Source organism: Channa argus, chromosome 3 (genome assembly GCF_033026475.1).
Source record: "Channa argus isolate prfri chromosome 3, Channa argus male v1.0, whole genome shotgun sequence".
NCBI classification, from domain to species: domain Eukaryota; kingdom Metazoa; phylum Chordata; class Actinopteri; order Anabantiformes; family Channidae; genus Channa; species Channa argus.
Genome location: NC_090199.1, coordinates 14,098,405 through 14,111,533, shown reverse-complemented (window position 1 = coordinate 14,111,533; position 13,129 = coordinate 14,098,405). Strand labels below are relative to the sequence as shown.

The following is a 13,129-nucleotide window of genomic DNA, read 5'->3' as shown; positions in this document are numbered from 1 at the left end:
GCAAAAGCTTTATCTGTGTATATTCCACAGCTCTGTCCTGTGTTAATGAATGGATGCTTATTTGAAGATGAATCACACTGAACCATAAATTAGTATGTTCTCAGTGTCTCTTCTATAGAATAGTGTCAAAACTCTTAGAGTATGCATTTGATTAAGTCAGAGATTTAACCAACATGAAAGGGAAATCTCTGCACTTGACCACTAATCTCTCAGCACACATGATTTTTAATTTTAATCACATCAGCATCAAGTGCTTTTGAATTTGCAAGGACACATTACTTTTTAGAAAGTGAATAACTGTAACACATAAACAACAATTTTAGTGGTGTCTGTAAAATACCGATTAAATGAATAAGGAGTCTGCCTTTTTTTCTGTGATTGATAGTGCTTGTGTTAGTGTGTATCTCTCATTTCTGGTGATTCTTTTGCAGAGGTGGAGTACAATTTTGTTTTTTTTTCCGTTTTTTGTGTACTTTCTTGTGCAAATAGAATGATGTGTTGTTAATTTACCACACTTGGATTGAAATAAACACACCACTACACTTCATAATGAACACTTCTTTGGCCATGTAAGGTGACGTTAAGCAGATGAGTTGAGCGTAAACAGATGTTTCAAAATGAATTTTTAGGGTAGCTGTGAAAACAGATTCAAAATATATTGTTTTTAAATTCTGAAGTATTTGTTTCAACAAAAAATACTTTAAACAAGCAAAATCACTGAAAAGGTTAACTTGGTCTCATATCTGTGCTACTATTTGTGGCAGACATACATCATTAAAGTTTCTATTACAGTCTAGAGGCCCTTAAGTAATGCCGGCTAGACAGGACATAACTTTGCTCTTAGCAGCTTTTCAGAGTGAAAGCCTCTGACTTAGTCTACAAACTAATCATATCCCCCAATTGTGGAAGTTCATCTGCTGTCAGGCTGATACCATTACAGCAAACTGTGACTTGAGCGTGTAATGATCAATTCTGTCAATGTGCTTCTTCACTGGCCTCAGACAAATGTATATCATTGTGTTCACTGACAATGGCAGACAAGCAGAGGAACCAAATAAATGTTTGCAGGCAGCAAATTTAATATATATTTTTTTGATAAAATACATTTGTATTGCTACTTTCATTGCTCTCTAAAGTTCACATTTTTCCAGGTCTTAAAAAAAAAACAGCCGAGTTCCCACATGAACACTGAAGCAGGTTTTACTTGGTATAAGAGTCTTTAAGAGATAACCTCTGAAAGCATCCACCGTAATCCCCATGCAACCTACTTTAGTACCACGTTACACTGATCTCTTCAAAAGCTGCATTTTTAGGGAAAACAAACTCTCTAATTTGCTGCTTTCCTTCCATTTCTAATCAGCCAGAAAAACTGTCTAGGGAAACACAAAGAGGGAGTTTTATTGTAAAGACTTCAGAAAATAACCACTTCATTTGATTAACCAACACTGCAAAAACCATGAACCTGTCAAAGAAGGTGATTATTTCCATGTGATGATGCCATTTTTATTACAGCTCAGTATAGCGCTGTTTGCATGTTGAGTGCAATGTAATTTCTTACAGTCAAATGCTTTAAGCTTTTAGTAAAAATGCTTGGTTGTCACATTTTTGTAACGTCTTTCAGGCCGGGTGCTCATCTAATTCCTTTTTTTTCCTGTTAGACAACATTACTGCAAGAAAAACATGAACCGACGTATCATGTTGGAGCTAAGGCCATGCTTTTGTAGGTCATCTTATTGACTGTTGGCTGTGGAAGAAATCAATAGTCCTGTAGCCCAGTACAGAAATGTTTCTTGACTGTACTAGAAGCTTCCTTAATTTCTGCTTTAAAACCCACAGAGAAAAAACAAAAAAAACAAAACATTATGCTTACCTAATTAGAAATTAGAAAAAAAGCTCATTTCTGTAACACATCATCCTATTGCTTTTTCATGCAGTGTAGCCTATCCAGAAAAGCTAAGATCCAGGACACTCTATTTTGTTACGTTTTTATTGCAATGAGAAGAGCACTTTGATGGGCAGACTCTATTTTACAGCATTCTTACTTAACCTGTGGGATAAATATTTTCAGTGGACCCTGTCTAAACTGAGGCAATGCACCTGATTAATGCCATGTACAATTTTACATGTTTCTGTAGCAGTAATTGCATTTACAGTAAAGCGAGTTAGCCTGGACCGAGGATCTAACCCCTGACCCTGTGGTCCTGGGTCGACTGCCTTACCAACTGAGCTACAGCTGCCCCCCTACTTTAGTTTAAAAGAGTTTTGCAAAATTTTTCATTATCCATTCCAAAACCAGGGCGAGAAGTGCAACCATCATAATAGCCTGCTGAATAGTGATGTGCCACAACCTCTTTTGTTGTACAGGTTACTACCCTGGTGAACACCAGCAACAAAGGGCCATCCAATAAGAAGAAGGGACGCTCTAAGAAGGCCCATGTCCTGGCAGTGTCTGTCGAGCAGGCTACCCAGAACTTTCTGGAAAAGGGTGAGCAGATTGCCAAAGACAGCCAGGACCTCAAGGAAGAGCTCATTGCTGCTGTGGAGGATGTTCGTAAACAAGGTGAGCTTGTTTATCACAGGGCTTGTGCTTCTGAAATTGTTGTGTAATAGTTTTCCTATTAATCAGAGAGCTGGATTGTTTGTGCTGTAGCCCTTTTCGTAACCAGACATCTAGTCATTTCTTTCCTTTGAAGAAAAATATCTAACTTGCATATTTGATCTATAGCATGATGTATGATTGTGGTTTGTGTTGAAGCTTCGTAGAGTACAATTTATCATCGGTAAAGGGTTCCCCACATGTCATACGTTATACTTGCCCACAAGGCCTTATCGATCATCTTGCTTGTTTCACGCTTTTATGTTTAATGCTTTGAGAGGAAAATAAAGATTAAAAAAAGGAAAGATAATTGGAATGTTGCACGTCATTTAAAAAAAAAATCTTCCTTTTAAACAAAGAAGAGCAAATAAAGTTAAAGTCTGTGATTTAACCTCCACAGTGAGCATTATGTCACAGATCATAGTATGGACTATGCATCATAAAAAATTATGCGGTCCTACCCTCTCATTCACTCGTTTGAACTTTACCTCTGTGGCATTAAAATCATTCTGAATGCCTGTTGGGCAGTTATTGCTTCTCTCTTTTTGTTGTAGAGCGGCATAGAGGCAGGCAATAGCTCTACATTAGTTTTGTGTCTTGTTGGACCTGGCAGCTGAGCTTAAGTTTTGTGAAGATGACTGTTGTTAGCCTGGTCACATTATTAGGTAGACCTGTTTAACTGCTTATTAGCAGATACCTAATCTGCCAATCACAAGGAAGAAACTCTAGACATGGTTAAGATGACCTGCTGAAGTTCAAACTAAGCATCAAAATGAGGAAGAACTGTAATTCGAGTGACTTTAAAGGAGGTATGTGTGTTGGTGGCAGATGGGCTGGTCTGGGTTTTCAAAGAATGTTCTGAAAAAACACTACTATCCAGAGTTGCCATAATGTGTGGAATAATGTCCTATGTCCGCATCTCCAATTGTAGCATTTAATTTATAATTATGTATAATATAATTGTAGTAATAATTTTAATTGTTTGCGTCTTAAGTGAATACAGTTTGCCAGTTTAATTTTGGTTTGAGTCTACCAAACCACTTCGACTGCTTGATATCTCACAACAGGAGAGAAGGAGTGGGAGTAGGACTTTGGTTTTAGACAAACAGGAAGGAGTTGAGACTGTGGAAGTGTTGTAGAAAGATCCAAAGGAGACCAGACTAGAACAAGATGGGCGGCCGTACTGACTGAACATGACTTGCTCCCTGTGTCTCCTTGTGCAATTCTCAGCCATGACTAAAAGCAATTCCACATCTACTAGTTTTACAACAGTAACATGCGCTTTGTGACTTTCTATGTGGTAAATCAGAATAGACAGGAAATAACTGAAGGAAGTTTTGGGTTAAAGTTAATATTTTTGTTAATCTGCTGTATATGATCATGAGACTCACATTACAGGCTACAATGTGCCTGTAGTGAGCTCTTCTCACTTTTTTTTTTTTTTTTCAGGAATAGTTTTGCTTAATTGTTTAAATGTAGAAGAAATAAAAATGACCATGATAAATTGAATAAGGAAAATCAAGTCAAAATGGATGACTTCAATCATGTTTGCGTCCATCAGGTCCCTATCATTAAACTAGCACAGTACTGGGCTTCAGCTCTACAAGCACGTAGAATTAATTGTGGCCACTTGGTAAAACCTGAATATAATTGTGGTAATAATAATAATAATACCATATTGAGGTGCTGTGTCTACTGTATTTGATATTGTGACTAAGTAGCTTTCCGACTTTTCTGTTTGGTAATTGTACATGTACATACTGTGCTTTGGGGACATGCTGAAAATAGAACCTCATACAGATTTTCCAGATACATTTGAGCATCAGTGTCGCATCATTACAGCTGAATCAATACGCCTTGCTGACCCCCATATGGACTTTAATGCAGACCTTTTTCTGTTATCAAATGCCCCAAGGAAAATAACAGATTTTTAAAATTCTAGTGTTTGAAGAAAATATTTAGTACCTCCAATATTAGATTAGGTCAAATGTAGAGAACTTTTAGCAGCTGTAGAATAGTGTGAGTTAAAGGTAGCAAGGCAACTCCATTAAAATTTGCAGATTGGTAGCTTAGTTTTGAACTTAACTTTGTGATTGCAGCCTTGTAAATGTAATGAACCTAATTCTGGATGTGTTCCCCCTGAAGTCATGCATCATTAAAGCACTGACTGTCTGTGATGGTGGAGAGCCTCGGTAAATTTAACACTCAGTTCACCAATTTTTAGAACCTACTATTTTAAATTTTCACTTTTTTAATTATTATTAATTAGCATGGATGTAACACTTTCACCAAATCATACTTTTTGGGGAGCTCCAGCTCAGATGGAGCAATGTCAGAGAGGTTTGTAGCTCTCCAACGTTCCTTTTCTATATGCATTGCAAGTCATTGAGTCTTTATGTGAATCAAATGTGTGTCCCCAGAATGGAATTGGATTCCCTGTTCAATAACTACAGCACATCAGCAGAAAGAGCAAATGGAGCTCCGCATATGTTGTGTTGTAGCTGTATTCCTCATCCTGCACTGTCAGCTCCACTTTGCCGCCGCTGCTGCTGCTGAACATTGACTTCACTGGGTTGGCACACAGCTCTACTGAGCCGTGAAATAGACTGTTGCCATACAGGTCATCAGCACAGCTGACATCAGAAAGGACAAGATCAATCTTTGCACTTGTTAGGCATGTAAGCCAAAAAGCAAGGTTGTGTTGAAACCTGGAAGACATTCGACATTTTCAGGGCCTGTTTTGTTTTATTATTAGGACCTACTTGCATAAATAGTGTGCACATGTGCACATTTATGTTTCAGCTATTTAGGCCTTTTCTCATTCTTTTGATTGAAAGGCTGTGACAAATGCAATGAGTTAAATTCAGTACCTGCCCTTCCCAGGAAATATTTTCTGTTGAGAAAATAGGGAAATTAAAACTCCACAATGCCTAACCTTTTACTGCCAGCTCTTTAACGCACAAGTGCACTGTGGAGCACTCTCTTCATTCTCTCTTAACACTCCACTTTTTTGCTCAGCTAGGTATAATTAAATGTCAGATCTTAAGGGAAAACCGTTTTAGGTTTACATTACAGTCACAAGACCAGAAAATATGCCATGCTGAATGTATTCAGTATATTGTAACATCTTCTTATCACTCGACCTTTGGCAGCAGCTAGAGGTGTCCCCAGCCAAGTGGCATCATCTGCCCAGATAAGGTCATTGTGAATTGCAAAAAGTCTTATATAACCTCATCAGACCTTTGACTTTATGACATCATCAGCCTAAGCCCCTTTACCTGATCATGGTTAAATCATAAATGCTGATTTGAAACCATAGGCGGAGTTTGGTAATCAGGTTCTTTATACTGTCACTGTCCAAAAGTTCATCAATGGGCCAGACAGATGTCTTCGTGAGCTTTTTAGTTTTTGTTGATGTCATTGCATTTGGGTTCATGCCCCGTGTAGGTATGTCCGGACCAGCAGAGTTCCATTTTTCTCTGGTTGGGTTATTTTGTTTAGTGTGTTTGGGGCTGTTTGTACACATAACATCAGCATTGAACAAACGGCATTACTTGCTCAGTTATTTTAATTTATGCTCAGAAAGCTCACACTTCCAGCCTTGACCTGCTGCCTCCCGTCTGCTGGCCCAGCAGGAAGCATTTTGTACCGCTAACTTGAAAAAGCTGTAAAGCTGTAGTGATAAAGAGCTATAACTGAAAGGAGAAACACGTTAAAAAATTCAAGTTAACATTTTTATGCAGTTTATCTTTAGACATACTTTTTGTTCATACATGGCACAATTGCTGCTTTCTAAATGTCTCATAAACTATGGTGAAATGGTTAAAAGGGATCATAATTAAACCACTTTGGAGCACATTATGTAGAGGACTGCTCACCAATCATGATTACACTTTTAGGCCTCTAGGTTACAAGGCCATTAATGTTTTTAAAATCTCTGTGGCTGTGTGGGTTGGAGCAATCTGGGGCTTATTTGAAGTTAAATTCCATCCAATTGGGGTGAGCAAAAGTAGTGTGAAAGTGGTGAGCAAACATTGCTTTTTTTATGGTTTGTATATCAGAAGCCGTATGTCTTCCGCTTTCTCTTCCTTTAGCACCGGTGCAAGATAAGCTCTAGTTGGCTGTCAGCTACAGTCTTTGTGAGGTGTTCAGCCAAGTTTTTGGCACAGACAAATGCAACGTCCTGTAAGGTGATGCCTCTGTCGCTGCTAGTTTTTTGATTTGAGCTTTGTGTACAGTACCTCTGCTCTAATGCTGGCTTATATATCTCCCATTAAACAATACTGTATACATTAAATAATGTGCAGTATGCTCTCACACACAGATACTTACATGCACAGAAAATAACAAGTTAAAATATTATCATGCCATTTGTTTCTAATTAGTGTTTTCTTCCTTCCTGTAGGAGAGACGATGCGTATTGCCTCATCAGAGTTTGCTGATGACCCGTGTTCCTCTGTGAAACGTGGCACCATGGTGAGGGCTGCTCGCGCACTGCTCTCTGCGGTCACCCGCCTCCTCATTCTTGCTGACATGGCTGATGTCATGAGGCTGCTGGCCCACCTCAAAATTGTAAGTGCAATCATTACCTATGTTCTTCTGTAGAAAAACTAAACAAAAAATGTTTACTTTACTACTAATAATTGTTTAACAATGTGATTTTTGCTTGATATTACATTTAGAGTTATGAGACTATGAGGTTATTGTTATTAGTTATTCTTCATGAGAACTAGAACATTAATTATGTTACATCTTCTATGTTAATGACAGAATTTCAAAATCATACTAGGGACATACACCTTTTTGGTCTATAAAAAAAAAAACAGTACCCTGGGATTATTAAGTACTCCCCCAGTCTTACTGTTATTTGAAGAATTAAGTTTTGAAAGTATCTCATGGCTTTATGCACGGTGCTCTAAAGAATAATATGGAGTTAGTATAATGTGAAACACACTCGTGCCTTCATGCACCTTCAGTCACCCACTTTGTCCCTCTCTTACACCACAAACACACACACACATTTTCCTTCTTGAAGCCCAACGAAAGGCTTAACACAAGCCACTATAAGCCTTGCCATCAAAGGCCACTTAAAAGTTATATCTCTGCCTTTTCTCTCTTTTCCATTACATCTTGTGCAGCACTTTCATTAGGGATAGAAAGGAGTTTAGAATCAGAGTGTATCCGTAAAAAGGATGGCGATTGCTAAAATGAGACCAATTAAAATTTCACAGCTAGATGCTCATTTTCCGTTTTTGGAACATGGTCTTGGACACGAAAAGAATTTTTCTCACTTCTACTTAAAAAAGTGTATTATTACTATTATTGTTTTAGTATTTTGTTACAAATGCGGTTTAAGGTTTGTGACTCAAACCTTTTGTAGAAATCATTTTCAGTTGTACTAATCAAGCTTTTGAAAGATTGATCATGTATTTGTGTGTCTCTGCGTGTGACAGGTGGAGGAGGCCCTGGAAGGAGTGAAGAATGCGACCAATGAACAGGACCTTGCCAACCGCTTCAAAGAGTTTGGGAAGGAGATGGTGAAGTTGAACTATGTGGCAGCCCGGAGACAGCAGGTAACTGAAAGCCTTTCATCTGCTGCTCTGTCTTGTTTAGTAAAAGCCAACTACCTCCGACTTGGGCGAGACATGTGGGATCCCATGGGAGATGTCTGCTACAAGTGTCTGCACTCTGGCTTTCTGTGTCTTTGTGATTTCTAAACTTCATTTGTATGTTAGAAGTGTAAGGCAGACTGCAGGTGAACTGTGGGATATACGGATGTAAGCATTCACAGTGTCATACTGTATCCTACTAGTGGCTTTGCTTCAGGAACGATCATGTGACTGATAATGTTAGAGAGTGAGCCATTGTATTATGACACTATATTATGACAGCATTTCTTATTGTTAAGAGGTGTTGTCTTGATGCCCTTTGTGAACTGGATAGTGAGCCTCACACTAATGCTTGCTTAAGCTGCATACGGTAGCTTTATCTGTCCCATTAAATTTACTATTGACAAAACATCAGTCAGTGACTATGGAGAGTTGACAATGAGTTTTCTCTGAGACACACATACTGCCATTCTGATTAGATTCCACAATAAGATTAATTTTCCTACAGGAAAATCCTGGTTTTCCTGTAGGAGTAAATTAACCTTTTCTCAAGTATTATATTAATGTGTGTGGGGTGCATTCAGTAGCATTTGTGTATTTATTGTGAAGTTGTTGTAAAGATGTTTTTTGTGATAGGCCCCAGACAAAAAAAAAACAGAGATTTTTGATAATTGTTTTTCCCACGTGTCATGTTGTCTGGACTTTTTATTATATAAGCTGATTTGAGAACATCCTTGTAAATTGGCGCTTTATAAATATAGTTAGTATATTGAATTGAATAGACTCCTTTCTCTTTGGTGGGAAATACTTCATTACTCATTCAGGTACATTAGTCTAGAGTCTAAAGAAGCTACTTGCAGACTGAAAAGGTTACTTGGATTAGTAGCAAGTCGTTTCCTATAAAGAAAAAGGTCCAGTTGACATGACTCAACCTCCAGAAAACCAAACCTGGATGACTGAGAACCTTCCCCGACTCATGTTGTCAGCTGTCCCGGAGCAAAACACTGAACTAAATATTTTCCAGTTCCAGGGTTGCTGATTTGCTGACACAAACATTAACTTGGGTTTTTTCCTAGTTCTTAAATATCTACTCTTATAAGTGCTTATTTAAGGAGTTTTGCCACCTATACAGGAACTGAAAGACCCCCAGTGTCGAGATGAGATGGCAGCTGCACGTGGGGCTCTTAAGAAAAACGCCACCATGCTGTACACAGCCTCACAGGCTTTCCTACGTCATCCAGATGTGGCAGCAACACGTGCCAACCGAGACTACGTGTTCAAGCAGGTGCAAGAGGCCATTGGAGGCATTTCAAGTGCTGCTCAGGCCACCTCACCCACTGATGAGAAGCACGGCCATGCTGGCATCGGAGAATTGGCTGCCGCCCTCAATGAATTTGATGTAAGTGAACAAGTATTGTATTTTTATTCCAAATACAACACTTACTGTAGCATAGCCGAATAGAGAATGTGAAGTTATGTCATGCCGTTTTAACTTTCGGGGGATGCTGGTGCCATCTTTTGATCCACTGTATGTGGTATGGCATCCTTATAACATGGTGTCAAAATCCCCCACCGGTTAACACGGTATAATATCAGCTTCACATTATCTGCACTACTGATAGCACAAAACAAATGAATCATTTCTTCAAGGCAATATTCCAATAATGCAACTAAATTACAAATTTCAGGAGTCAATGATGCCTCAATGCAGCAATGTTTATTTCACACGACATGTGCTGCATGAATGTTTTCAGAAAACAGTCACAGTAGTATAGATTAGTTTACTGAATGGGCATCATACTGTATGCAAAGTATTTTTGAATATTACATGGACTGATCTGTTTAAATCTAGACTTCCCGAACTAAATACAACGGCCAACCTGACTCTCTGCTGCCATCTAGTGGTTAGATTTTTATAGGGCGGTACTGATAAATGCTGGTTACCCTGGTGCTGTTGAGTTGACCATGTCTACAGGTTAGGACATGAATAAATGTTTAATCAGGATATCTCTTCAGCACTTGAGGCGCTCAATGATGCTCAGATTATATTTGCACATAGATTTTACATGTTTAGCTGAGCCACACAGAGAGCTTCAAATGAATATGACTTTTACCTTGAAGATCCCCAACATTATAGCAGCATCACAGTAGCAGAAGAAATTTAATTAACATGTTTAGTTTCAAGAAACTAAATACTTCTAATATATACCAATAAAATGATTACCCTGGACTGGTCACCAGTTCAGGCCAACACACATAGACGTAGACAGACATGCAACAATTGACACTCACATTTACACCTACAGGCAATTTAGAAGCAAGTACCAGGTGGTACCCATGCAAACACGTATTCAAATTTTACACAGGTAGATTTAAACTAGGGGCCTTCAAGCTGTGAGGTGGCAATGTTAACCACTCCACCACTGTGGTGCCCTTATGACAAAGCGTATATGGTAATTATTGAAAAGGCAACACCTATACACTGTTGGTATAGGTGGAGCTCATTTTAGCTATTTTATGTGCTGGCAGTTGGTTAAGCCATAATGATACATCAACATTTCTTAATTCAATCTTCACCACTCCCAATATTCATGCGGAACAACAGATGAATACTCAAGAGTATTCTACATTTAGGCAATATTTGAATGTATTGTTACAACATTAAATTACGTTGGTAATATACTAATAAGTGGGCATATTGTTTATTTACAAAGATTTTTAAGTAGTTTCCCATATTGAAGAATATGGTAGTTGTTTAAAAGAATTATCTAAAGAAGTATAATGAAATTAAGTAATTGAAATTATTAATGTATTTTAGCTGTAAATGACAAGAGATTGGGCAGCAGTAAATATACTAGTAGAGTTTACACTGAGGCCAGTTTCTCTGTGTCCTCTTGAATGATTTGTGCGATGAAAAATGAAAACTAAAGTTCTGCAAAGAAAAATACAGTAGTAAGTGCTACATAAAGTGACGATATTGACTGTATAGACAGGAAACAGTCAGTGTTTCATACCATTTGTAGATGCTTTCTCAACATAACATTAACAATTACATTTGAACAATAATCATACTGCATTTAGTATGTACAAAGTGAATGCCCTGTTGTTACAGTGCGATGAATAAAGTAATGTGCTGTGTTTCACAGTGTTGGTGGTTTCAGGCCACAGCATGTGAGTGACCTCTTGTGGCAATGTTTAGACTCTCCAAGTAGCTTATAGTTTGACTTGCTGTTCAGAAATGTCATAGATGCTGACATATTACATGAATAACTACAGCTATCTAGAGCTAAGAGAGTAGACGTTTTTGCTTAGCCCTTTGTGCTTGCCTGAAGCTGGTGCATGTTTAATTCCTAACTTACCACAGAGACACAGACTATGGTCAGACTCTCTCAGAATAATAATGACCTGATATACTAAGCTATGAGGCATGGCACTTTCAGGAATGTGCATGTGTGTTTACAACTGTGTATAGCTGTCTTTTGCAGTTATGTACAATATATGAGGCTGCATTTGATGTCACACAGTAGTATACAGCACTTTTTGCAACTATGTCATTGAAACATAACGGCCCAGCAGTGCACAAACCCGTGCCATACTTTGGATACCACAGAGTTTAGTGATTGTGTTTATCTGTTTTGGGGTTCTGCTTCCTGTCCTAAGTCAGCTTTGATATTCTTCTCATCCTTTGCCACGCCTGCAACAGTTATCTGTATGACAGACCTGACTACATCATGAATAATGTAGTCAGATAGATTCAGCGTCTTTTTCCAAAAAAGCATATAATATTTGTGCGTTTTTTTGTTTTTGAACTAAAGTACAGTACTATGTGAAGTGCTCATTTCATCAATGGATTGGATGGACAAGTTGTTCTCCCCCGCCAGACAGCAGTGAGGACAACTTGTCATTTTTCACAGCCTCTTTTACTCAGCCATTACAGGACATTTAGTCACACAGAAATGCAACTGTATGACTAAACAGACACAATGATTTATATCAGTCTCACACTTACCTAGGAATGAGCAATCTCCATCACAAAAATTCCTTTTTAAGTCGACTGAAGAAAAGAACACAGTGTACCTTGTATCTCAGTCTCAATGCCAAGAATGTGCAGTCAGCTGTAAAAGCAGCACTTAAACACTGACAAATCCGTGGAATATAAATTGCCTACTATCTGGATTCTTTTTCATTTTAAATTAGCAGAAAAACCTTCTGAAGACTCTTTTTGAAGGATGATTGAAGGCTCACATGCCACTAAAATGCACATGTTGGGGAGCAGCTGAGGAAATGTGCTTCACCTCCTTGCCATTTTCAGCCTGTAACTCAAAAGGTTAGACATGATTTTTAAATGCTGAGCACAGATGCAGGTTTATAGCTGGAGTGAAAGGGCAGCAAGACAAGAAATAGGGGGTGACCTCATCTATACTTTTTTAGTGACACAGAATTAGTTTGGAATGAGTCAACTTAGGACACTTAGGTACAAATTCTATTAGGGAGAAAGGCAGGTCTGCATCAGTTCAAATTCACTTAAATCCACCTTTTACCTTTTAAGGGTTCTACAATGGATGTGTTTAAAAAATGCTTTGTTGAATTGTAAGAAGTTTCATGTGATGAAAATCGTCTTCATGGATTTCTTAGTCTGAAATAAGGCAAAAGGTCACACTTCATCACTGTCCAGCTGAACCAGGTTTTTTATATAGGAAATGAAATCTTACTATTTTAAAAGAGAAGGGGGTTGGAGGCCAAGATCAAGGCAACATGAAGTGAAGTTAGGTAGCTATCGGAATTGCAGCAAGACATGATAATGAAAGGTGTACTACCTAGGAATTACAACAACTGTCCATACCTGAGGCCTTGGAGATTGCCAAGAAACATCTCACAGCCCTGGGTACCCAGCTGAAGAAGTACACCAGAGAAACTGAAGCCA

The 13,129-nt window shown here is 38.4% G+C and overlaps 1 protein-coding gene across 2 annotated transcripts in view; it reads left to right on the top strand.

Annotated features, from left to right (window-relative positions):
• Positions 1–13,129, top strand: part of ctnna2 (catenin (cadherin-associated protein), alpha 2) — a 263,039-nt gene that overhangs the window by 43,263 nt on the left and 206,647 nt on the right. Inside the window, exons 3-6 of one of the 2 annotated variants that reach the window (XM_067498964.1) lie at positions 2,365–2,560; positions 7,002–7,168; positions 8,050–8,169; positions 9,338–9,604. In XM_067498964.1, the coding sequence (XP_067355065.1) occupies positions 2,365–2,560; positions 7,002–7,168; positions 8,050–8,169; positions 9,338–9,604 (750 nt within the window). Of the gene's footprint in view, positions 1–2,364; positions 2,561–3,209; positions 3,406–7,001; positions 7,169–8,049; positions 8,170–9,337; positions 9,605–13,129 lie in introns of those variants that run through there. The other variant, XM_067498965.1, reaches the window with a different exon arrangement.